The sequence below is a fragment of the Giraffa tippelskirchi genome, chromosome 11, assembly GCF_054371585.1.
Source record: "Giraffa tippelskirchi isolate mGirTip1 chromosome 11, T2T-mGirTip1v1.2.pri, whole genome shotgun sequence".
Taxonomy (NCBI): Eukaryota; Metazoa; Chordata; class Mammalia; order Artiodactyla; family Giraffidae; genus Giraffa; species Giraffa tippelskirchi.
The window spans coordinates 17,215,997-17,240,987 of record NC_137285.1 but is presented as its reverse complement, the minus strand read 5'-3'; the positions used below and the strand labels follow the sequence as shown (position 1 = coordinate 17,240,987).

Below are 24,991 nucleotides of genomic sequence, written 5' to 3'. Positions count from 1 at the left end.
TTACTTGATAAACTTTTTATTTATTTCATTTTAGCCTCTATTTCCCTCTCCTGAGCTGCTTGGTATCTCTCCTCTGCCCAACTCTGGAGGCAGCCTGACCCCATGTTGGGCTTTGGGGGTGGGTGGGGGGAGATTGTACCTTTAGAGCTGGTAAACCTACACCAGGACTGGGGCCAATGCCTCACCACGCCAGCTGGGTCTGGCCAGGACATGGGCACCTAACAGTTCCTGAGACCCCAGAGCCTATAGACTAGAGCTGCCAACCCCGCCCCACCACTCAGGACTTGGGGAAGGGGGATAGGAAGCATACCAAGACCACCAGAGGTACCTGCAGGTGAGCAGGGCTCGCCAGGGAGAAGGCAAAGAGCCAGGTGAGGTTCTTGAGGTTCCTTTGTCCCCAGCCAAGGCTCCTTGCCCCCTCCCCTGGGGGGGCAGTGCCAACTACCCCCCACCCCCACTGACCAAGCCCAGAACCAGGGCACCCTATCCCTTCACCAGCCCACAAGAAACAAAAACAGTGAAAATACCAAACTTTGTTGCTAGGAGAAAAAAAGACACCCTGAAGTATTAAAAAGTAAATTAAAAGTGAAACTCTAGTCAGCTGAGCTCACTGCAGACACACAGACAGCCCCCATTCTTTCCCAAGCCCCAAAGTCTCCAAAGGCAGCGGGCAGGGGCCAAGGGCCAAGTCTGTGTGACCAAGAGGGAGCCTCTGGGGAAATAAAGATTAGGGCGGAGGTGTCCTCAGGGGGTCCCGATTTTGAGGCACTGAGGACTGTAAACATGACCCAGTTTGAGGGCCAGGGGTGTCCCAGCCCCCGGAGATTCTCCCTGGATGAAGAACGGCCACCGTGGTGAGTGAATAACAGTAAAACCAGAAGCTGGGCGCGGGGCAAAGCAAGACCTGGTCTCCCTCAGAGTATTGTTGGGCGAGAGTGGGGCTGAGCTGGTGAGCCAGAGACAGGCTGTGATGGTGGGAGAGGGTTCTGGAAGCCAGACATGGTTTGGCAGCTGCTGCTTTGCCCCTATCAGATTGGCATCTGGACCCTTTCTGGGCTGTGAGTCAGCTCATGGCCCCTCCTCGCCAGGGGCACCTGCTGAGAAGTCAGCTCAGGCCACGGCTGCCCGAGCCAGGACTGGGCAAGGTCAGGTGGGCTCCCGCGAGGCCCCACCCCAGGGCGGGGGGTGGGAGAGCTGGCTCCGGGAGAAGACAGAGGATGTGGTTAAGGAGTGTTGGAAGAGGGTGAGAGCTGCCACAGGCACACAGACATGGCCCAAGGCCAGAGGGTCTAATGCCCCAGGGGCACCACCCCAAGGCCTGGCTGAGGCCCCAGGAATAGTCTGCCTCGGCCTCACTCCAGGCCAGAAGCCCAGTGCGGGTCATACATGAAAACCCACACCGGTGCTGCCTTTCTGCACCTGCTGCTTATGGAGGCAGGAAGGTGGCTAGGAGCCAGGCAGCTTCTCCAGCGGCCCTTGGAGGAAAAGGAGGTCAGGCCCAGGTGTGGTGTAGCACAGGCCGGCCTCCTGACCACGTGGGGCCCAGTCTGGACCAGTGCTGACTGCGCATGTGCCTTCCAGGCCACAGATCCTCGCAGGTCCCAGTCGCCCCTGCCAAGGTCTGTCGCCAGCAGCAAACCTCTGCTCGGTGATTCAGGACAGGCGACCAAGGCACCTGCTTGGCTGGGTTTGGGGCTACAGCTCCCACAAAACCAGCTCTCTGGCTGCTTGAGGATCATCTAAGGCCTGGATCCTCCTGAGAATCGGGCATGGTGGCCTCCTCAAGGCTAGGCTCTCTCTGAATTACAGAGGTCCCAAAGCATCCCTCAGAACCCAGCATCTTCTCAGCGCCTTGAGTTCCCCAAGGCAGACCCGGCAGAGACCTCAGGGCTGACCCTGATGGCGATTTCCCTCACGACCATGTCCCGCAGCGTCTCAGGGCTGGGCCTGGCTGCTGAGCCACTGGCTCCTCAGCGCCCTGACCTCCTGTCCGTACCACTCGTGCAGCTGGGCGAAGGAGGCAGAATCCAGAGGCCCGTTGGGCGCCGAGGCCCGCCGGCGGGGTGGCAGTGGCGGGGGCTCAGGGCCGGGCCGGGAGCCGGGGTTGGCCCTCACAGGGGCGGAGGCGGCGGGGGTCTCGGCGCTCCAGACGGCACAGCCGTTCTCCTTGGATGGGAGTGACGGGAGCGCGCGGGGCCGAGGGACCGGGGGTGGGCCGCCGCCCGCGCGCATGGCCGCCAGCTGCTGCTCCAGCTCGCGCACCACCAGCCGCAGGTAGTCAAAGCTGGCCCGCGACAGCGCCTTCACCCAGCCCTCCATGGCGGCCTGGCTCTCGGCCGCCAGCACATAGGTGCGGGCCCGCGACCCGGCGAAGCGCACGGCAAAGGCGAACTCCTCGGCGGCCTCCACCAGCTCCACGGTGCAGCCCTCCAGGATGATGACGCCCACGGGCTCACGGCTGGCCGCGTCCTCGAAGTAGAAGAGCATGTTGCCACGCAGCACAAACCAGCGGCGGTGGTAGGCCGCGTGCCGGCCACCCTTCTTGTACAGGAAGCCCGCGTTGTCGGCCGGGGTGTCACAGGTGGCGTAGAAGGCCAGGCTGCGCTCATTCAGCTTCATGGCGCGCGCTCGGGACCTGTTGTCCCCACACCGGGGCGGCGGTTATTCATTCACCGCCTCGGGTGACCTCATACCACCCTGGCTGCCACAGCACTCATCACCACCCCCCATCCCCATTTCACAGATGAGGAAACTGAGGCTCAAAGAGCAGACGCGGCCTGCCTGGGCTCACACAGCTCTTCAGGAGCAGAAAATGGACTAGAACCAGGGTCTGACTGGCCCCAGAAGTCAGGCTGGTTAACTCTCCCACCATCCTGCTGCTGCTGCTGCTGCTGCTGCTAAGTCGCTTCAGTCGTGTCCGACTCTGTGCGACCCCATAGACGGCAGCCCACCAGGCTCCCCCGTCCCTGAGATTCTCCAGGCAAGAACACTGGAGTGGGTTGCCATTTCCTTCTCCAATGCATGAAAGGGAAAAGTGAAAGTGAAGTCGCTCAGTCGTGTCTGACTCTTAGCGACCCCATGGACTGCAGGCTACCAGGCTCCTCTGTCCATGGGATTTTCCAGGCAAGAGTACTGGAGTGGGGTACCATCACCTTCTCCGCCCGCCATCCTACCTCCCCCAAATAATGGTGAGGAGTCTTAGGGCATTTTATATATATGAACTCATTTAATCTCACAACAAACTTTAGGTGGCTGGACTAGCCTTACCCGTTTGCCAGGTGAGGAAACAAAGTACAGAGAGGTTAGTCCACGGGTCCAAGGCCACAAAGCAGGTTGGGCCAACCCTAATCCAAACCCAGGCCTCCTTTCAGGCACTGCTAATTCTATCACCTCTGGGTACCAGGCCAGCTGACCTTTTATGGTCAGATTCCATCTCTGCTGATGTCAGCTTTGATTTGCTCTTCCATAAAATAGGGATGTGAACAGAATCTATTTCAGAAGACAATAGGGACTTCATTCATCAAACATTTATTAAGCACCTATTGTGTGCCAGGCACTGTTCTAGGCATTAGGTATAGAGCAGTAAACAAGATGGAGGGGGTCACTGCCCTCCTTGTGCTGATATGCTAGTGGCAGGTGAAGGGAGTAGACAGTTAAACAGGTAAGGTACATCTGTCCAATGGTCTTAAGTGGTGTGGAAAATATAAGACAGGGAAGGGAGATCAGAAGTAATAAGGACAAGAGGAGTTTTTGATTTTAAATAAAAGCTGTACTGAGAAGGTGACATTTGAGCAGAGACCTGAAGGAGGTGAGGGACTGAGCCCCTGGGACATGCCAGGCAGAGGGAATAGCAAGTGCAAAGGGCCTGAGGTAGGAAGCTGCTAGTGTGCTTGAGGTTGTTGGTGAGGCTGGAGCAGAGTGAGGAAGGGGAGAGGTGGGGGATGCAGTCAGAGTGGCAAAAAAGACTGTTACAAAATCCAGACAAAGGGCCCAGGACTTGGTTCACTCTTACAAGTGAGAGAGGCTGGAGGGAGAGCACTGTGCACCCATTTGCAGTAGAGGAATCTAACTCTATGCACTTGGCCACAGTGATTTTACTACCCACCCCCCAAGGAGTATATGATGGCCAGGTAGGACTTAGGTGGCATATGAGTCTCCAGTGTGGCTACACCTTCCCTTGGGGTCTTCCATCACCACGCTACAAATGCATCTTGTGCTCCTGCTTCAAAACCTCACTGTATGTAGGACAGTGGCCACATTGTTCAAGAAGCAAAGTATATAAAGTCGCTGGAGTGCAGTAGGTGCTCAGTTAATGTTCGCTCCCAAGTGGGCAGTTCCTTACTCAGGACCTGGAGGAATGAGGCTCTCCCGGAGCAGCCGGCTATAGTGGGGCCCAGACAGGCAACCTGACCCAGGGCAGAGGAGGCAGTTGCTCCATCCCTAATCCACCTCATCTCACCAGCCTACATAGTCAAGAAGGGCTTCCTGGAAGAGGCAACATGAGCCATGATCTAGTGCTGATTATCAGCCCGTCCTGACCTAGTAGTTGATCTGACCAAGGCCACAGCCCCTGAACACTCAAGGTGTTTAATCTCTGCTCTGCCTCCCTGAGCTATGTGACGTCAGACTTAGGCCTCCCCTCTCTTGAGCTTCAGTTTCTTTCTCTGCAAAGTGGGAGGGATTCCTCCCAACTCCCCAGCAAGGCCCATGTGGACCCCAGCCCCATTTCGCACAGGAACCACCCACCGTACTCATCCCGTTTCCCTCCTACCTCTCAGGCCACTGCTTACTTCCCTGCTCTCTGCCCAGTTCTGGTTTTGACTTGCTCTTCTTTGGGTTCAAATGTCAGCTCTGGAGTGCCCGAGCTATGGAACCCTGGGCAAGCTTTAAGCCTCTCTGGGCCTCTGTTTCTGCATCTGTAAAATGGAATAATAGCACCTAAGTCAGGGTTGTTGAGATGATGACACAATGACTATATAGAAGCGCTGAGCACGGTGCCATGCATAGAACATGCTAAGCTCTGGTAGCTGATGACGTTCTTCTCAGCCTCCCCAAATGCTCCCCTCGGTGCTGTCTTGATGAAAGGCCCTTGGATTCCCCCCACCTCCACATCTGGTCACTCATCAGGTCACCTTGATCCCCCCTCCAACCTTTTCCAAATCAGGAGCCTAATATCTGCTCACTGCCATCTCCCATTCTAGCTCCCCCGCCCCCCCACCATCATGGCTTGCCTGGACAGCTACAGTAGCCTCTTTACTGGTCTCCCTGCCTCCACGGATGCCTGTTCTTTGTTGGTGTTCTTTAGGGTAAGATCTTAACTTCTTCCTAGGCCCCGCCCCTGGCCCTACGGAGGGATCCTATAAACTAAGCCCCGTCACACCCCTCCCCCACTCTAAACCCACCCATGGCTCCCTACCTATCTCATTATAAAATCCATTCTTCTCCAGGTCTTCCAGGTTCCCTTTCCCTCTCCCTTTCCCCCTTGCTCCAGCCACCTTGGCCTCCTTGCTGTTCTGCAAACACGCCAGGTATATTCCCATCTCACGGCTTCTGCCCTGGCTGTTCCCTCTACCTGGAATGCCTTTCCCTTATCTTCAGATGGCCAAGTTTCAGCTTGAGCATCACCTCCTCAAGGAGGAGAAGGTATCTGTACACAAGAGAACCACCACCCGCCAACATCACTCTCCCACACCTCAGCCTGAAATTACCTGGGTCATTTTTGCCTGCTCTAGGAAGGCAAAGATTCTTTGTCGGAATTCCAGTGCCTGGCATGTAGTTGGTGCTCAAAGACCTATAGAATGAGTCAAGCAATTATCTACTTAAACCTCTCAACGGCCCAGGAGGAGTCTTTTCCTCATCCCACATTCATAGATGTGGAAGGTGAGACAGAGAGCTTAAATAACTTGCTCAAAGGTACAATTCTGTGCCTAGAATGGCATGCTCTGGGCAGCCAGCCCAAGGGGGTAGAGTCTCACCACCCATTAAGGCCAAAGGAAGAGCAATTTCCCTCACACTCAGCAGCTGCCCCCTTCCCCCTCCAACCCTGAGCCCAAGGTCACCAGCCAACACGGGAGCCCTCTCTGCCCATGGCCCTGCCTCCTCCAGCCCAGCCAGGAAGGAAGTGAGGGAAAGCAGCAGGGGCACAGGCTCCAGCCTCTGGGAGGGCCTGGTCCCCCGGTTTATCTCCCCACACTTGCAGTTTTCCAAGAAGTTCAGAGTCCACTGTGGGCACTGCTGCTGATTTAACAGTCCTGGCCAGGCAGGAAGCTGGAGGAGACCATCTCAGCCCCTTTCTGGTCCCCACACCTCCTCCAGTCCAGGCTTCATGGGCCTTGAGAACACAGCCTCGTGTATAAAATGAGTACATTAATAGCCATCTCTCTCGGAATTGAAAATATTAATTTTGAAGACGGCTTGCAAAATGCTGAGCAGGTAGTGAGCACAGTCAGAAGCTATCCCAAGGGCAAATAATTAGCTCCTGGTCTCCAAGGACACAGATCGCCCAGAACCCAGGAGTCTGAGGAAACTGCGGCATGGCATTTTTTTTTTTTTTGCCACTCATTTCAAGGAAAGAAGCCAGGTCCTGGGATTGGATCCAACTGCCACAAGTGTCACCCAGCAGTGGACATGCTGGAGAGGGTGTGGCAGGTACGGGCAGAAAAACATGTGTTGAAGAACTCCTGTCCAGCGCTGCCCTGGGCAGGGGCCGCAAGGATGCCAGGACCACATCCCAGGCCATTGCTCCTAGCTGCCCTCTCTCCTTTTGTGTGTGGCGTGTTCCTTAAAAGACAGCCTGGGCCCTGGATGAGGTGGTCGGCGGCAGAATGTGGGAGCCAAGTGGAGCTCTCCAGTCCGCAGAGTTGCCTCAGCGGCCGAGGTCTTTTATGGGGCTGGAGGGTCAGCGGCCAAGTTCGCCCCAGCAGCTAGAGTCCCTGACGCGAAAATTACCGCTGGCTCGGAATCGCAAACGGACAGATCCCCAGCAGAGGTCTCTCCAGACTTCTGGGGGACCCCGAGGCCCACGGCGGCCCGAGTCCGGTCCCGCGTCCCTTGCAGATCCGCCCGAAGGCTCCCCCAGCGCCAGGCCGGCCTTACCTCGCGGCATGGCCTAGGCCGATGGCAGCAGCGGCGGGACCAGAGGCGCGGAGCCATGGGGCGGCCGGGCCATGGCCTGGGACCCGCTCGGTTGTGGCGGCGGCCGCGGCGGTGCTTTGTCTCCCGGGCTGCCGAGCCAGCGCAGCCGCGGGAGAGCGTGGATCCGACAGAAGGAGGCGGAGGCAACCAGACCGTCGGAGACAGTAAGACTCTCCTCTTAACCCTTCCCAACCTTCCCGCGCCGGACCCGCCCCCGCTTTCGTCCCTCGCTCCGGGATTGGGCACCCCGGATCCGGCACACACCCCCGGATTCGCCACGCCCTGTGGGCCCACCCCCGGAACCACTCTTAAAGGAACAGCAGCTGGTTTAGGAATACCCAGTGTCCTATTCCGGGTAGAAGGTTAGAACCCGGAGACTCAACGCGCTTCCAGGGGTTAGGTACAGGGGGTGGCGGATTGCTCTGGAAAAAGCCTCGGGGTCCTGGGCGGGACCGTTTGCTAAATAAAGCTCTAGGCGTGAGTGTTCAAACTCCTCTTTGGCTAGCAAATTTAACGCTCAGCTACATTTGGAAAATAACCCTGCGGAAAACGTGTGATTTATTGAAAAAAAAAAAAAAAGTTGAATAGGACATCTCAGGCGTCAGGACAGTCAATATAGGACTGTTCTATATGGACAGGATGAGTGACACTCCTACCCCTGGTCCCAGGTGAAGAAGAAAAGTTCTGGAGTTGGGCAGCCTTGGGTTCAAGTCCCAGTAAGTCACGTTTAATCGCTGTGAGGCCTTAGAGAAATCCATACACTTCTCTAGCCCTCTGCTTCCTCATCCGTCCAGTAAAGACAGTCATAGTATATGAAGTGCATGGCACAGAGCAGATGCTCCCAGCGAATAGGAATTGCTGTTCCTTTTGTTCCATCCAAAGTAACACAGTTCCACTTCCCTAGAGCTCTCTGTACTTCCTGCCCTTGCTACCTCCTCCCCACCACCATCCGGGCTTCAATCACTGTCCAGTCCTAGCCTGAGAGCAGGAGAGAAACAGGACAGACCAGGATGAGCTATTCACTCTGCAGCCTCTCACTAAGCGCCTGTGTGTGCCCAGGCACTGTGCCAGGTGCTGTTCCAAGTCAATCAACACACAAGATCTAGAAATGATTCTCTCTAGGAAGACTATAAGCCATGGTAGTGGTCTGGAAAGACTGTGAGTGCAACTTAAACAAGGTTGTCAGGGAAAGCTTCTCTGAAGGTGTCCCAGGCAGAGGGAAGAGCAGGTGCAAAGGCCCTGGAGGTAGGACCATCTGAGAATATTTGTAGAACATCACTCCCACTCTCACTTCCTTCAGGTCTCTTTGGATCATGAAAATGATTTTGCTTTTACTCTAAGAGGAATGGAGGAGAGCCATGGGAGGGTTTTGAGCAGAGGAAGGACATGCTCTTTCTCTTAGGTTCAACACAATTCCTAGCTGCTTTGGGGAGAATGGGTTTCCCAGGTGGCGCAGTGGTAAAGAATCTGCCTGCCAATGCAGGAGACTCAAGAGACAGGGGTTCGATTCCTGGGTCAGGAAGATCCCCTGGAGTAGGAAATGGCAACCCACTCCAGTACTCTTGCCTGGGAAATCCCATGGACAAAGGAGCCTGGTGGGCTACAGTCCATGGGGTTGCAAAGAGTCGGACATGACTGAACATGTGTGCACACATCATGGGGAGAATGAACTGTTGGGAGCAAGGATAGGCCAGCTGACCAGGCAGGAGATTGTTGTAGCAGGCCAGGTGAGTGACGATAGTAGCTAAGAGCAGAGAAGGGGCAGTGGAGGTGGAGATAAGTGGTTGAATTCTAGAGCCTGCCTGATAGTGAAGCCACGGCAGAGAAAAGTAGGGCCAAGACCCACGGCACAGGGAAAGACAGATACATGATGATATCTGATATTATCTGAGCCCCTGGATCCAGCTATACCTGATGGTGCCATAATTTTTTGGTCGGGGAAGGCAAAGTGGAATTTCCCCAAGTCTGGATATTCACCAGATAATGAAAATGTCAAGCACATGGGCATTTGGGCCTTAGTGTGGGGAAAATTTTCCAGAAGTCTGTGAATCTTGGCTCTCAGATCCCCTTATGCTAGAGTCAAGGGTTGACATGGGGAAAAAGGCAGAAATCTGAGAGCAAAAAGTCTGGCATCTTTTTTTTTTTTTTTGAGAAACTTTATCATTTTATTTTTTTAATTGAGGTGAAATTCTCATTAAAAAATTAGGCATTTTAAAGTGAACATAATGTATAACATAGTGACTACTTGATAACACTGTATTGTATGACTGAAATTTACTGAGTAGAATTTAAATGTTCTCACACACACAGTATACGTATACAAATATGGGAGGTGATGGACATGTTAGTTAATGAGATGGGAGGAATCCTTTCATGACGTCTATGTATTTTATATCATCACAATGTGTACTTTAATTATCTTACAATTTTATTTGCCAATTATACTTCAACAAAGCTGAAGATAAAGAAAAAAAAGATACAGCTCACAAATTTAAAATCATCAGCAAAAAAGTAAAGTGAACAATTCAGTGCCATTAGATACGTTCACAGTTTTGTGCAACCACCATGTGCACCCAGTTCCAAAGCACTTCTGTCCCTCTGAAGTACAACTCCACATCCATGAGCAGCCACTGCCCGTTCCCTGGTCCTCCCAGCCCCTGGCGTCCACCAATCTACTTTCCGTCATTATGGATTTACCTATTCTGGATATTTCATATAATTGGAGTCATACAATATGTGGTCTTTTGTGCCTGGCTTCTTTCAGTTAGCATCATGTTTTCAAGGTTCATCTGTGTTACTGCGTTTATCAGTAGTTCATTCCTTTATGACTGAATAGTATTCCATTGTATGGATGTACCACTTTTGGTTTATCCTTTCATCCATAACACACATTAGGTTGTTTCCACCTTTTGGTTACTATGAATAGGCACAGTAATTCAGAAGAACTGGAAAGGGGAATTTAAGGACCAGAACTGGGCCCTGGCTGCCGTAACTAATCCTGGTGATTTTACCTGAAAACCATGTCTCAAGTCCATCACTTCTCCTTCTTGGCCACCACTTCCCCATCCCAAGCCACCATCATCTCTCTCTCACCAGGATGTGGGCAGTGGCCCTATCTCGGGTCTCCCTTCTGTCCCTCCCACCTCCATGTCCCCTGAATCCATTCCCCATTGAGGGATTGTAGTATTGAATAAAATTCAAGTCAAATCAAGTCATGGCACTTCATTGCTCAGAGCCTTTCCATGGCTCCCCACTGCCTCAGGAGGGAGCCCAGACTCCTGTCCGTGAATGACAAGGCCCTGGAGTCCTGGTCTCTGCCTCCCCCTCCAGCCTCCTCATGCAGTTTCCTATCCACTTCCCCTGTTCCCAGAGTGCATCTCACTCTAGGCCTTTGCGTGTGCTGGTCCCTTCCAGGGCTAATGCTTCAATTCTTCACCCAGCCATTGCCCTTTCCAGGAGGGCATATGACCACCCCAACACCACCCTGCTTAGTCCAATGCCTTTGTTTCCTCCAGTCACTCTTCCAACCAATATTGATTGAGCACTACTTTTTCTGAGGCTCCAGGGATACAACTTAAAAAGACAGACAAGTACATGTTCATAGCAGCACTGTTCACAGTAGCCAAAAGTGGGAAACAACTCAAATGCCCATCAACAGATGAGTAAATAAATGAGACATGGTACACCCATCCAATGGAATGTTACACAGCCATAAAAAAGGAATGGAGTGCTGATGCATTTGCTTCAATGTGGATGAATCTTAAAAACATGATGCTGAATGAATATACTGTGTGATTTCATTTGTATGAATTATCCAGAGTAGATACGTCCATAGAAAAAGAATGCAGATGGGTGGTTGCCAGGGGCTAGGGGCAGGGGAGAATGGGAATTGACTGTTTAGTGGGTGCAGAGTTTTATTTGGGGCCAATGAAAATGTTTTGGAGTCAGACAGAGATGATGGTTGCACAACATGATGAACTTGTATTAAATGCCACTGAATTGTTCACTTTAAAAGGGTTCATTTCATGTCATGTGAATTTCATCTAAATAAATTGTCTTTTAAAAATGCTAGACAAGGGCTCCTGCCCTCCCTTACCAGAGAGGGGAAGAGTAAAGCAACATTTGTACAGTACATTAGGTAAGGTTAGGACCCAAGGGGAAAATGAAGTGAGGGAAGAGCATATGAATTGTGAATGAGGATGGTGGAGTTGCCATTTCAACTAGGCAGGGGAGACCTCCTGGAGAAGGTGTTTTGAGTAAAGACGTGAGGGAAATAAGGGCACAAGCGTGCAGATATCCAGAGGGAACAGCATTCCTGGCAGAGTGAACAGCAAATGCAAAGGCTCAGAAGCAAAACAAAAAACGTATCAAGGAGGCCAGTGTGGCTAGAGCAAAGAGAGAGTGAGAGGAGAGGTGAGACCAGGGAAGCCTGTGGGCTTTTCTCAGGAGGCTGAGGAAAGGAGGTGAGGTGAGAAAGCACAGGGGGTGGAAGGATAGAAGAACCAGGAGAAGCCAACTGCAGGTAGGGCACCCGGGTTTGATGGCTCTGTGTAAACTGTGATCTCTCTTCCCACCCACCCCTCACATGAGAAAGATTCTGTCTCAGAATTTTGTCTGCTTTGTTCACGGCTGCACCTCGACCTCTTGGCACAGCGTTTAGCACGTAGAAGGTGCTGGGTGACTGGAACGTGGCTCAGCCTGAACCAGTCCTCCCAGGCAGGTGCCCATAGCACCGACCATCTTGCATCCATATCTGGGGCTCCCAACCCTTTCCGCTGATCCCCCACTTCGCCACCAGTAGAGGAAGACAGTGGTCCAAGCTGGGGTCTGAAGCAGAGTTTCCTTCCACACTGACTGCCCCACCCCAGCAACGGGCAGGAGCAGCCAGCCCCAAGAAGGAACTGAAATTGTTCTCCACCGCAAACATGCCAGCCCAGGCCACACGCTGGGAGGATCACAGGGAAGGGGGAATGATGGAAAGGGCCGTGATCCTGACTTCAGGAACCGCCCCACTCCTCTGCTGGGACAAAACCTGTGTCCCGCCAGCCCGGAGCCTGGGTCCTGAGTATGGTCCAGTTTTGCCAAAGGCATGGAGACCTGGGAGTTCTTTTTATTTATTTTTTTAACGTTTAAATATTTACTTATTTGGCTGCCTCAGGTCTTAGTTGCGTCATGTGGGATCTTTCCTTGTGGCGCAAGGACTCTAATTGTGGCACAGGAGTCAGGTGTTGCAGTGCGCAGACTCAGTTGCTCCACGGCATGTGGGATCTTAGCTCTCCAATCAGGAATTGAACCCGTGTTCGCTGCATCGCAAGGCAGATCATTAACTACTGGACCACCAGGGAAGTCCCGACCCAGGAGTTCTTGCCAGTTCATTCTCTGGAGTCAAAGGGAGGATTTGAGAGCCCTGCCTTAAAAGGTGGCATCGCTGACTCTTCTTCCCCTCTATCATTTGTGGGGCCTCTCCCCTCATCCTCCCCAAACAGATCCCCCAGTTTCTGAATGCTTTCTCGCAAGGAGCAATTAAAACCTTGTCTGAGTGTCCGCTGTTCCTTATTAATAACTAAGATGTATTGCATTCTGGCCCAGGGCCACGTTCCTTTTGCACAATCTTCAAACCAAGGCTCAGAGAGGGGAGTGACATGCTTACGGTCAACAGGAAGGGGCAGAGCTGAGACTACAACCCAAGCCTATTGGATTCCAAAACCCATATTCCTAACAACCTCATCACCTCTGGTTCAAGTTCAAAGAAGCCTGTCCCAGTACTGCCTTAGCAAAACCCACAGACTGATAGCCCCTTCCAAGATGTAAATCACACCCCCTCCCAGAATGCCCAAACGGCTACCTTTGATGTGTGTGTTCGTCACTCAGTCGTGTCTTACTCTGTGACCCAATGGACTGTAGCCCTCCCAGGCTCCTCCATCCATGGGATTTTCCAGGCAAGAGTACTGGACTGGGTTGCCATTTCCTTCTCCAATTAGATGTGTATATTTATATATATCTTCTGGTCAGGTTGGGCTGAAGGGAGCGGGGCTGATGGGTATGGTCCCCGAGCCACATCCAGGACTACAGAATTGTAGGGGGAGACCTTGCAATGGCCTGACTCATAAAGCAATTTGTGACCATGCTTTGAGCCAGAAGTTAATGGAGTTAATGTTCACAAGTGGATTCTAATCTCCACTCTGCCGTTTATGTTCACAAGTGGATTCCAACCTCCACTCTGCCGTTTTCAAGCTGTGTGACCTTTAGCAAATCACTTCACCTCTCTGTGCCTTGGTTTCCTTATCAGTAAACCAGAAGAAGTAACAGTGCCCCATCTTATAAGGTGTTATGAGGGATTTCAGGAATACTAGCTAGAGTTTACTAAGCATTTGTCGTGTGTTATGCTTCTGATGAAAATGTTAAGTAAGAACAATTTTACCATCCCCATTTTACAGATTTTAAAAGCAAGATGAAATAGCTTGCCTGAATTCACTCAGTGAACAAGTGGATTTTAATTCAGGTCGTCTGGAATTGGAGTCTATGCCTTGCTGCCCCTCTGGGTAATAATATAAAGCTCTTAGAATAGCACCAGTCTATAGTAAGTGCTTAATAACTATTAGGTATTATCTTCTTCTGCTCACAAGTTTTGGTTGGCAGTTCAAACATCTTTGAGTAGTAGAAAATCTTAAAACAACTAAGTCCTTATCTGGGAAATGTGTCATTTGGGGTAAGGAAATCAAAATATAGGGTCTTTGGGGAAATAGGTGTATAGGAAATGTTCTGGTGCTCCAAACAACCTACGACCATATCCTAGTAACTATTTCAGGCATGGGTGGCCCATGAGGGACCTATGGATGATATACTTATCTGGAGGACAAATAGGTGTTTGGCAGGACTCTCCTAGTTGCCAAGTGGCTAAAAACTGCACACAAACAGGTTTCAGCCAAAGAGAGAATTAACTGACACATGGCTGAGAAACCTAAGAGTAATTGCATTCAGGTATGGCTGGATCTAGGTGCAAAGCCATTATCATCAGGACTCAATTTCTCCCAGTCTCTGGGTTTTGCTCTACTCTGAGTAGATTCATTCTCAGGCAATGTAGCACCTGAAAGCTCTGAACTTACGTCCTCACAGCTCCAGACAAACAGAAAAAGTCACTTTCTTATCAGACTGTTCTACACAACCCTGAAACTGATTTTCACTGGGCTTGTGGGTTGACCTGTCTGTCCTTGCACCAGTCATTAGAGACAGGAGAGAAAGCTCAGCCCCAGGGAACATCCTGAGCCAAGATTGCAAGGACCTGATTTTACTGTGACAAGGGGAGGTCGGGCAGCCATGCTGAGGGCAATCATAGGAAACCATCTCAGCAATGAAGGGAGACCAGCTTGGGGAAAATGGAAATGTGAGGCTCAGCTGCTCTCTACACCCCTCTGCCCTCAGCTTCCTGCTTCTATGTCTAAAAGTATTGACAAACACTTCACTCTCTCTTCTTCTGTTCTCAGTGCCTCCTCTCCTCAGCCCTTTGGCTCCTGCTGCCTTAGAGTGGTGAAGTAACCTGCCTGAGGTCATACAGCCAGCAAACAGGGCAGAGACTAGAGGCCCCAGGCCGCTGGCCCCAGAGTCCAGCTCTTGGCCAGGGAATAGCCTGAGGCACTCCGCTCAGGCACCCTCAGCCCAGTGCCAGATGCTGAAGGGAAGTGACGCAGCCGCCTGAGGCTCCAGAGACAACCCCTTTCAATTTGGACGGTAAATGGTCCTGAGCGCTCTCATAGCGGAAGACACTGCAGCCTCCTTAGCCAGCAGTCTAGGACTTCAAGGTTACTCCTACTTCTTGACTCCATTTTCTTCCTGCCCGCTAGCCATTTTCTGCTACTCTCTGTGGGTCTCAAGGTCTTATGCCCCAGAGAGGACCTGCTTGCCTTGCGGCCGCTTCTGAGCCTAGCATCCCTGCTGGACAACCTTCCTGGGGCTCCTTTAGGCTCAACCTGAGGCCAGGCTCACTTACCAGATGCTGGCAAGGTGTCACATGGCCATCGCACATTGACCGCGATCACGGAGCCAGCCTGGCTGATATGCCGGTGTGCAGTGGCCCACACTCTTGTACACCCTCTGTGGGACCGTCCCCAGCTTCTGCCAGGTCAGGGGTAGGAATGCAACTTGGGTGGGAAGCCTCGAGCAGCCCATTTTGGGGTCAAAACCAGCCTGGGGGCAGGACATGAGAAGTAAAGAGCCCATTTCCAAACTCCCTCCAAATCCTCACTCCTTTAACTAACCCTTTTTTTAAAAAAATTGAGATGAGAGGCTTCCCTGGTGTTCCAGTGGTTGAGACTCGGAGCTCCCAATGCGGGGGGCCTGGGTTCGATCCCTGGTCAGGGAACTAGATCCCACATGCAGCAACTAAAAATCCCATGTGCTGCAACTAAGACAGGGAGCAGCCAAATAAATAAATAAAAATAAGTTTCTTTCTAAATAAATAAATAAAATTGAGATGAAATTCACATAGCATAAAATTAACTACCTTAAAGTACAACTCAGTGGCACTTGAGCTTTCCTGGTGGCTCAGACAGTGAAGAATCCACCTGCAATGCAGGAGACCTGAGTTTGATCCGTGGGTTGGGAAGATCCCCTGGAGGGGATCCCTGGAGGAGGGCATGACAACCCACTGCAGTATTCTTGCCTGGAGAATCCCCATGGACAGAGGAGCCTGGTGGTCTACAGTCCATGGGGTCGCAAAGAGTCAGACATGACTGAGCGACTCTAAGCACAGCACATGGCATAGTGGCACTTAGTCCATTTGGTGTGGTGCAACCACCACCTCTATATCTAGTTCCAGAACATTCTCATCACCCCAAAAGGAGACCCAGACCTAACAGTACTCATTAGCAGTTGCTCTCCAAGTTCTCTCTTCTCCCAGGCCCTGGCAACCACGGAGTCTCTGTTCTGTCTCCATGGATTTACCTACTCTGGATAGTTCATGTAAATGGAATCATATCCAGATGGAATCACAGTGTGATCCTTTGTGTCTGGCTTCTTTTACTCAGCATATTGCTTCAAGGGTCGTCCACACTGTAGCATGCATCAGTACTTCATTCCTTTCCTAAACTTATTTTTAAATGATTTATTTTATATTGGAGTATAATTGCTTCCCTGTGTAGCTCATCTGGTAAAGAATTCGCCTGCAATGCAGGAGACCCCGGTTCAATTCCTAGGTTGGGAAGATCCTCTGGAAAAGGGATAGGCTACCCATTCCAGTATTCTTGGGCTTCCCTGGTGGCTCAGCTGGTAAAGAATTCACCTGCAATGCAGGAGACCGGGGTTGGGAAGATCCCCTGAAGGTAGGAAAGGCTACCCACTCCGGTATTCTGGCCTGGAGAATCCCATGGACTCTCCATGGGGTCGCCAAGAGTTGGACACGACTGAGCGACTTTCACTTTCACTTCATGCTTTAGTTATTATGTTGATGCTGCTTTTAATGTATTAACAGATAGGGGAGGAGACTATTAAGCTGTTCTCAGTCATCTATTCCTCAGGGTAAAGGAAGGACTGAGACAGGTTTAGCTAATAATAATCAGCATCATCGAGTGTCCTGTGTTAAGCTCTTTACACACAGAATTTCACTGAATCTTCACAAGTACATTTTGCAGATGAGGAAACTGAGGCTTAGAGAGATCAAGCCAGCATGAAGGTAACAGAACCAAGGCTCCCATCAAAAGTCTGCCCTTTGGAATCAACCACCATCCACGGATGATCATGACGTACCTACTGTTTATCTCGGACAATGCTTCCAGTGCCTAATGCATGCTGGGTCAGAGCTTCGAGCCAGAGATTCAGAGATAAGCAAAACACCAGCCTCACGCCCCAGGAGCTCAAAGCCTGGAAGCTACACAGACACATGAATGAGACTGCACCCTAACGGACAAGGCTTCTCTGCCTCAGAGGCTTGATACAGAGGAAGCCAAAGGGAGGCCAGAAGTCGCAGTGTCCCAGGGAACCAGAGGTAACTTCAGACAGAGGTCACATTTCAGGTGGTTTCCTTTGGTTGGTTTTCGTTTTGGCCACATCATGCAGCATGCAGGATCTTAATTCCCCAACTAGGAATGGAACCCATGCCTCCTGCAACGGAAGGCACCAGGGAATTCTCTTTTGGGGGTTTGTTTATTTGTTTTTTCAGGTGATTTTGAAGGATATATATATATAAGCTTGCCAAGCAGAGGGAAGAGAAAGGGAATGGTAGGCAGTGAGAATAGTATGGACAAAGGTCTGAAAACAAGAAGCAGGAGACAGAAAGAAGTCTGGTATGGCCAGAGATCTGGAGTTTGATAGATATTGTGGTGAGAGGAGGTCGTCAGGAATGAGAAAGGGCTTGGGATGTCAGCCTGAGGTGCTTGAATTTTATTCAGAAGGTAATAGGAGCCATGGAGGGTTTAGAGCAGGGAATAAACATGACACATAATCAGGTTTGTGCCTTGGAAATAAATAATAATAACTGCATATATTGAGCACCTATTGTGTGGAAGGAACGTCTACATTAATTATTTTACTTAGTTTTCAATACAATCCTGTGAGGTAGGTTCATGCTTTATCTGCATTTTACAGATGAGGAAAAGGAGGCTCAGTGAGCACAAGTCACTTGCCCAGAGTCACCCAGCACTAAAGAAAGAAGCCACAAATTAAACCATGCCCCATATCCGTGTTCTAGACCTTCGTGGCCATTTGACAGTGGATTGGAAGCATCAAATCTGAGGCCTGGGAGGCTTCCGGGAAGGCTTGGGGGGAATCCAAGAGCGACTCTTGGGAGGAGGGGTGCAGGAGGTGGACTGCGGCGCTCCCGCCACCATCCATGCCACCAGGGGGCGCCAGAGCCTCGCGCAAACGCGCTGCTGCCCGCCGGGCCGCAGCCTGGGATTCCGGCCAAGCTTGCGCCGGGGAAGTTCCGGCGCCCCACGCTGATCCCCGGGCAGGGGTGGGGATCGCTGGAGTAACTAGGTTGTAAGTCCTCTGCGGAGCCATTAGGACCTTTAATTACCGGGATTGGAAGTGAATAATTATCTGCGGGGCCTCAGGCCACTGAGTCACTTCCCCTCAGAAACCAGATTCCCCGGGCGGAAGAGGGGGCGGCTCACAATTCCCTGGGCTGGGCTGCGCTGGGCTGGGGACCCTTGGGGTGGACGTGGGTCGCACAGCCGGCGCTGACGATTTTGGTCAAAGTCTGAACTCTGCAACCTGAGTGTCAATCAATGCAGGGCCACTTACCGGCTAGGGTCCTTCGCTTCTCTGTCCCTTAGTTTCCTCCTCTGTCAGAGGGAGGGAAACAACATTCTCTCCATACGGTTTGCTGGGAAGATTAAATCGTTAAATTCATAGAAAGCCTTCAAAATGGTGCCTGGCACATAATGCTGTCATAATTGTTCATTCTGTTTTTACTGTCACTGTTATTATTACTTGGGTAGCATAGGCAGTTAAGAGCTGAGGTTCTGCAATCAGATAGACCTGAGTCTAGTCCAGATGCTTCAATCACTTGCCAGTTATGTGGCTTTTTTTTCACTGCCTTATGCCTCAGATTAATCATATGAAAAATAGGGAAATTCATAGCACACCATTCACAATGGGGAGGGGGTGGAGGGATAAAATATTGCCTGTGATGGTCTCAGCTGGACACGCACTTCCGGAAATGGAGTCCAGATTATAAAAACTGCCCATCCTTTTTTTAGGCAAGGACTTGGAGCAGTTTTAGTCTGGAAGGCACTGGGAGGACTGAAAAGGGAACTAAATCTTTGGGAAGGAAGCAGAGGGTGTAGATGGCATCAGGCACCTGGACTCAGCAGATTAGACCCCAGCCCAGGAATCTAGCCCTGAGTTCTGACAGCCCAGGAGGAAAGAGGAAGAAGCCAGTTGCGTAATTCTTTTCTGGCCAGGGATACCCTTTCCTGAACCTCCCAGCCTCAGCTGGACACTGATGGGTGGGGATCATGGTGGTTGGACAACCCTAGAGTTGTCTTGAGCTCTGTATTAGTTTACTATTGCTATGTATTAAATTACTCCCCAACTTAGTGGCTTGAAATGGTAAGCATTTATTATTTCATATGATTACAAGAATTTCGGAGCTGTTTAGCCGAGTGTGTCTGGCTCAGGATCTTTCGTGAGATTATAGTCAAAACATGGGCTTGAGCTCCTTTCATCTGAAGGCTTGACTTGGGGTAGGAGGATCTATTTCCAAAATGGTGTACTCACATGGCTGTTGGCAGGAGGCCTCCGTTCCTCACCATGTGGGCCAGGCAGTAAAGCTGTTTGAGTGTCCTCGTGAGGTGCTGGAAGAAAAAGAAGCAGGGCAGAGATAGAGCATGACAGCAGTGGGGAGGGGCCTGTCCTAGGCTTGGTGGCCAGGGACCTCGAGGGAGTGAATGAATTGAGGGGTGGAAACATCTGGTAGAAGGACATTCTGGGCAGAGGAAATAGCCAGTGCAGAGCTCTGAAGTGGCAACATGATGGTATATTTGAGGAACAATGAGGAGCTCAGTGTGGTCCTGTCATCCTTTGATAACAATCAGATACAGGGCATTCACTGGGTGCCCACTAGGGACTAAAACTCCCTACATAATTTCACTTTCCTTTACCCACTACTATTATGCCCATTTTACAGACTGGGGACACTGAGGCTCAGAAAATGGGAGTCTCTTGCTAGAGGTAACACAGTAGTGCTGAGATGAAAACCCAGACCTGGAGAACTGCAGCACCAGGTTTCTTAGTCAATTTTAGAGGGACATGAACATTCAGTCCATTGCATTCTACTCCTGGTTTCCCCAAATGCATGTCCTTTACCCATGCAAAGTGTGTTCAAGAGCCCCCAAAGTCTTAACTCCTTCCAACATCAACCCAAACGTATATAGCCCAAAGTCTCACCCAAACATTATGAGTGAAACTCAAAGTACAACTCATTTTGAGGCAAGTTCCTTTCCAGCTGTGAAATCAAACCTGTTATGTGTTTTCAAGATACAGTGCTGGAGACTTCCCTGGTGGTCCAGTGGTTAAGATTTTATTCTCCCAAAGCAGGGTGCATGGGTTCAATCCCTGGTCAGGGAACTATTAATAGATCCCACATGCCACAAATAAGACTTGGTATAGCCAAATAAATTAACAAATAAATATTTAAAAAGATACAGTGGTGAGACAGGCACAGGACAGACACTCCCATTCCAAAAAGGAGAAATAGGAAAGAAAGGTCCCCAGCAAGTCCAAAACCATAAGGCTCCAAAATAATCCTCTTTGGCTAGATGCTCTACCTTCCAGGCATCCTGGGTCTGTGTGTGTAGGGAGGGGTGCCTTCTGGACACACAGGGTGGCTTTCTTGCCCCTGAAAGCTTTGCTGGGCAGGAGCTGGGCCCCAAGACTCTGTGTTGCTCCCATCGCTTTGCCAGGCGCCCCTGGACTGGAACCTCACACAGGTGGCTCTACCTGCCTGGTGGCCCTCTGGCTGGATGGTGCCCCTGCAGCTCCTCCGATGTCCTGGTAGAGGCAGTCACAGCCCCCCCACCCCACAACTCCCACCCACCACACACACAGCTTGGAGGGTTGCAGTGCGGCTGCTAGAGCCCTGTGGAGTGGCACGGGTCCACCCACCTGGTGTGGAGAGCAGGGTCCTGCAGGGGAGGCCCCTCCTCTGAAATCCTCCTCCCACCCAATCCCTTGCCCTCTGGCCCTGTGATGAGAGGACAGCCTTGATGAGCTCCAAAATGCCTGCGGGGTCATTCTTCTGGTGTCTTGGACAGGTCTCTGCAGCAAACTTCTTTTCTTTCTGGGTCCTCATCAGAATCGCCCTTAATGGTGGGTTCACAGGCAGTGTAGGCTTTTCCTAGCACGCGCCTGCAAACTCTTGCAGTGTCTACCAATCATCCAATTCCAAAGCTGCTTGCACATTTTTAGGTATTGGTTATAGCAGAACCCCCACTTCTTGGTACCAGTGTTCTCTGTTCAGGCTGCTATAACAAAATACCATAAATTGAGTGCCTTATAAACTACAGTCGTTTATTTCTAGTGACTGGTGAGAGACAGGTTTCTGATTCAAAAGTGGTGTTTTCTAGCTATAAGCTCATATGGCAGAAGCAGAGATGGCACTCTGCTGGGTCTCTTTACAGGGGCACTGATCCCATTCATATAGTCTCTGCTCTCCAGATCTAATCAACTCTAAAGGCCCCACCTCCTAACACAATTTCCTTGGGGGAGGTTAGGATTTCAGCCTGAAAGTGGAGGCATATACACATTCAGGCAATTGTACCAGTCACTACCCAACTAGGGAGCAGCCAGCCACTCAGGCCTCTTCCCCATCTGCAGCTCAGACTTTGTGCTCAGTAGGAAGGGGACAGTTCTGCAGAAGCACGTTTTACAGATGTTTACAGCAAGGCTGGGCAACAGTCTTGACTCTCAAGCTTCAGTGATCTCATGTGTAAATTGGGTGTGAGGGTGTGTCACCTGCAGGGCTTGTCTCTGTGGCCACCACTCTTCACAATCTGTGAGGGACATTTGACTTACATCCCATTATAGATTATAATCAACACTATTGGGCTTCCCTGGTAGCTCAGCTGGTAAATAATCCGCCTGCAATGCAGGAGACCCTGGTTCGATTCCTGGGTTGGGAAGATACCTTGGAGAAGGCATAGGCTACCCACTCCAGTATTTCTGGGCTTCCATGGTGGCTCAGCTGGTAAAGAATCCACCTGCAATGTGGGAGACCTGGGTTTGGTCCCTGGGTTGGGAAGATCCCTGGGAGGACACGGCAACCCATCCAAGTATTCTTGCCTAGAGAATCCCCATGGACAGAGGAGCCTGGCAGGCTACAGTCCATGGGGTCGCAAAAAGTCAGATACGACTGAGCAACTAAGCACAGCACAGCACATTGAGCACATGCTATGTGGAAGTGCCAATCAATCTCTCAAGCTCTTAATGCATCAAATTCTCCCCCACAACCTAATGAGATCAGCCCTGTAATTGTTCCCATTTTACAGATGAAGAAACTGAGGCTTAGAGGCTAAGTGATCCCACAGCTAAGCAGATGCTGAACTCTAAATTCTAAACCTCTCTGAGTGACCCCCGAGAGCCTTTATTCTTAATTATGGGCTTCCCCCAAACAATGGCTTCCTGCCCTAGAAGTGGGGAGAAACTCTGATGAGGGTCAATGATTTAACTTTTCAGTGCTTCAGTTTCTTTATCATAAAATAGAGATAATAGTAATAATAGTACTTACCCTAGGGCTGATGTGAGAGTTAACATGTGAGACATTCAGAGCTAGTACAGTAGCCACTCACCACATGTGGCTATTTAAATTTTAATTCATTCAGTTCAGTTCAGTCGCTCAGTCATGTCCGCCTCTGCGACCCCATGGACTGCAGCATGCCAGACTTCCCTGTCCATCACCAACTCCCAAAGCTTGCTCAAACTTATTTCCATAGAGTCGGTGATGCCATCCAACCATCTCATCCTCTGTCATCCCCTTCTCCTCCTGCCCTCAGTCTTTCCCAGCATCAGGGTCTTTTCTAATGAGACAGTACTTCGCATCAGGTGGCCAAAGTATTGGAGTTTCAGCCTCAGGATCAGTCCTTCCAATGAATATTCAGGACTGATTTCCTTTAGGATTGACTGGTCAGATTTCCTTGCAGTTAATTCATTAACATTAAATAAAGTTACAGATTCATTTCTTCAGTGACACTAGCCACATTTCAGGTACTCAGTAGTAGCCTCATGTGGCGACCATACTGGATAGCACAGATAAAACATTTCCATCACCACAGAAAGTTCCATTTGTTGGCACTGGTAGAGAACAATATGTGGCATGAAACAAGCCTCAAAAGCTGTTAATCATGGGAGAAGGAAATGGCAACCCACTCCAGTATTCTTGCCTGGAAAAGTCCACGGACCGAGGAGCCTGGCAGGCTGCAGTCCATGGAGTTACATGACAGAGCACGCATGCATGAGGAGGGTGGAGGGAGATGGGTTGGTAGCAATAAACTGTTAGAACCAAAAAACAAACAAAAAAACCTGTTAATCATGTTATAATTAATCCTACATCATGAGTTATTATAATTATAGTATGTTATACATATATTTATATCTATTAATTCTAGCATATTATTTTTATACTTATTATTAATATGTAATCTACTTATTAAGTGCAGTTATTGTTAGTCCTAGAACTGTTAACATGACAATATTATATTACATTTATTATTAATCTTATTACTATCCTATTGTTTTATGTTTATTATTATTAATCCTATCACCATTATTTTCTTTACAATTTCGTTTATTTATTTTTGGCTGTGCTGGGTGGGTCTTTGTGGATGCGCGAGTTTTTTTCTGGTCGTGGCAAGCGAGGCTCCTCCCTAGTTGCAGTGCAGGGGCTTTTCGCTGCGGTGGTTTCTCACGCTGTGGAGCACAGACCGGCTCTAGAGCACGGCCGGCTCAGTAGTTGCGGTTCCCGCCCTCTAGAGCACAGGCTCAGGAGTTGTGGCGCATGGGATTAGTTGCTCCATGGCATGTGGGATCTTCCCGGATCAGGGATCTAATGGGTGTCTCCTGCATTGGCAAGCAGATTCTTTAACACTGAGCCACCAGGGAAGCTCCCCCATTATTATTATTAATATAAGCTACCATTAATACTATTAATCCTAGACCTGTTATTATTATATTTATTATTACTACTACTATCTTATTGCTATTTTATATTTGCAGTTAATCTTGTAATAGTTAACAGTGCATTATTATTATTAGCTAGACTTCATAATTGTTGTTACATTGTTATATTTAGTCTTATCGATCCTTTTATTATTAACCCCGTACTGGTTAAATTTTGTTATTAATATCAATTGTTAATATCACTATCAATGGTCCGATTAAGTATTTACTAATAGTTATCGACTACTCTTTTGTTACTGTTATTAATCCTGAGGGTATCCGAGCCCCGAAACTTGGCAGGCAGTAGGTGCGCTCCGGCTCAGCGTTTTTCACCGTCAGAAGGAAGGGCGGTCGGCTCCCCCAAGACCGCTTTGCTTGTTTCCGGGGAATTCGAACAAACCTCTTACTCCCTTTGGGCCCCAGTGACCTGTGAAGTGGGAGGAGCCTAGGCCGGCCAGCCTGCTCTCAGAGAAGATGAACTCGCTGCTCTGAGCCGTGATGCTCTGAAATCTAGGGCAAGGCGGTGGAGGGGTATTCTCTGAAAACCCTTTGTCTTTCTAAGGAAAAACAAAAACGAAGTGAGAAGTCTCAATCGCGGAGAGCACTGAAACAAGAAACGACTCTGGAGGGGACGCGTGGCGAGAAGAAATTAAACGAGAAAGGAAACCACTTGGGGCCTCAGAGAAATCTGGCGCGAGGGAAGGCTTGCACTGTGATTAAAAAGGGGAAGAACCACAAGTCTCCATTTAAGTCAGCAAAGCTGCCGTGAGAGGGAAAGTGCTTGTGGCTGGCAGATTTCAGCAACCATTTGACAACTGCTGTGTACCTGGCTGCTCTGTTGGCGCCACCTGGCAGCTGTGTGACTGCAGGCAAGTAATTGCTCTCTGTGGACCTCAGTCTCCCCAGATGTAAAAAAGAGATAATAATATGGGGTGATCGGGTTAGGCTTCCCTGATGACTTACTCCCTTTGTCCCACATTATCAGCTGCTGTGTGAACATCACTGGGGCACCTCCTTATGGGCTGCCAGTTGCAAACTTTGCAGCTCAAATGCAACAGGTCCTTCTGTGCAAAACCCTCCATGGCTCTATTGCTCCCAGGATAATTCCCAGACCTGCCACCAGGACCTTTAAGTCTCCATGTGAGGGGCCGCCTTCATCTCGTCCCATCTGTCAGCCCAGGCATCACCACTGCTTTCTTGACTTCCCTTG

The 24,991-nt window shown here is 50.3% G+C and overlaps 1 protein-coding gene across 4 annotated transcripts; it reads right to left on the bottom strand.

Annotated features, from left to right (window-relative positions):
• On the bottom strand, nt 1-24,125 carry PHETA1 (PH domain containing endocytic trafficking adaptor 1). Of its 4 annotated transcripts, XM_081539929.1 has the most exons (7): nt 24,040-24,125; nt 22,993-23,115; nt 19,348-19,424; nt 18,370-18,451; nt 5,709-5,791; nt 4,772-4,916; nt 1-2,635 (listed from the first exon to the last, which is right to left on the bottom strand). In XM_081539929.1, exon 7 carries the CDS (start codon nt 2,617-2,619, stop codon nt 1,936-1,938), a length of 684 nt encoding a protein of 227 aa, XP_081396055.1. In that variant the 5' UTR covers nt 2,620-2,635; nt 4,772-4,916; nt 5,709-5,791; nt 18,370-18,451; nt 19,348-19,424; nt 22,993-23,115; nt 24,040-24,125; the 3' UTR covers nt 1-1,935. The 4 variants fall into 4 exon arrangements, with proteins under 4 accessions (XP_081396055.1, XP_081396053.1, XP_081396057.1 ...); XM_081539927.1 differs by lacking the exons at nt 18,370-18,451; nt 19,348-19,424; nt 22,993-23,115; nt 24,040-24,125 and adding an exon at nt 7,096-7,392; XM_081539931.1 differs by lacking the exons at nt 18,370-18,451; nt 19,348-19,424; nt 22,993-23,115; nt 24,040-24,125 and adding an exon at nt 7,096-7,356 and having other exon boundaries at nt 4,791-4,916.
• Between the last annotated feature and the right edge of the window lie 866 nt (nt 24,126-24,991).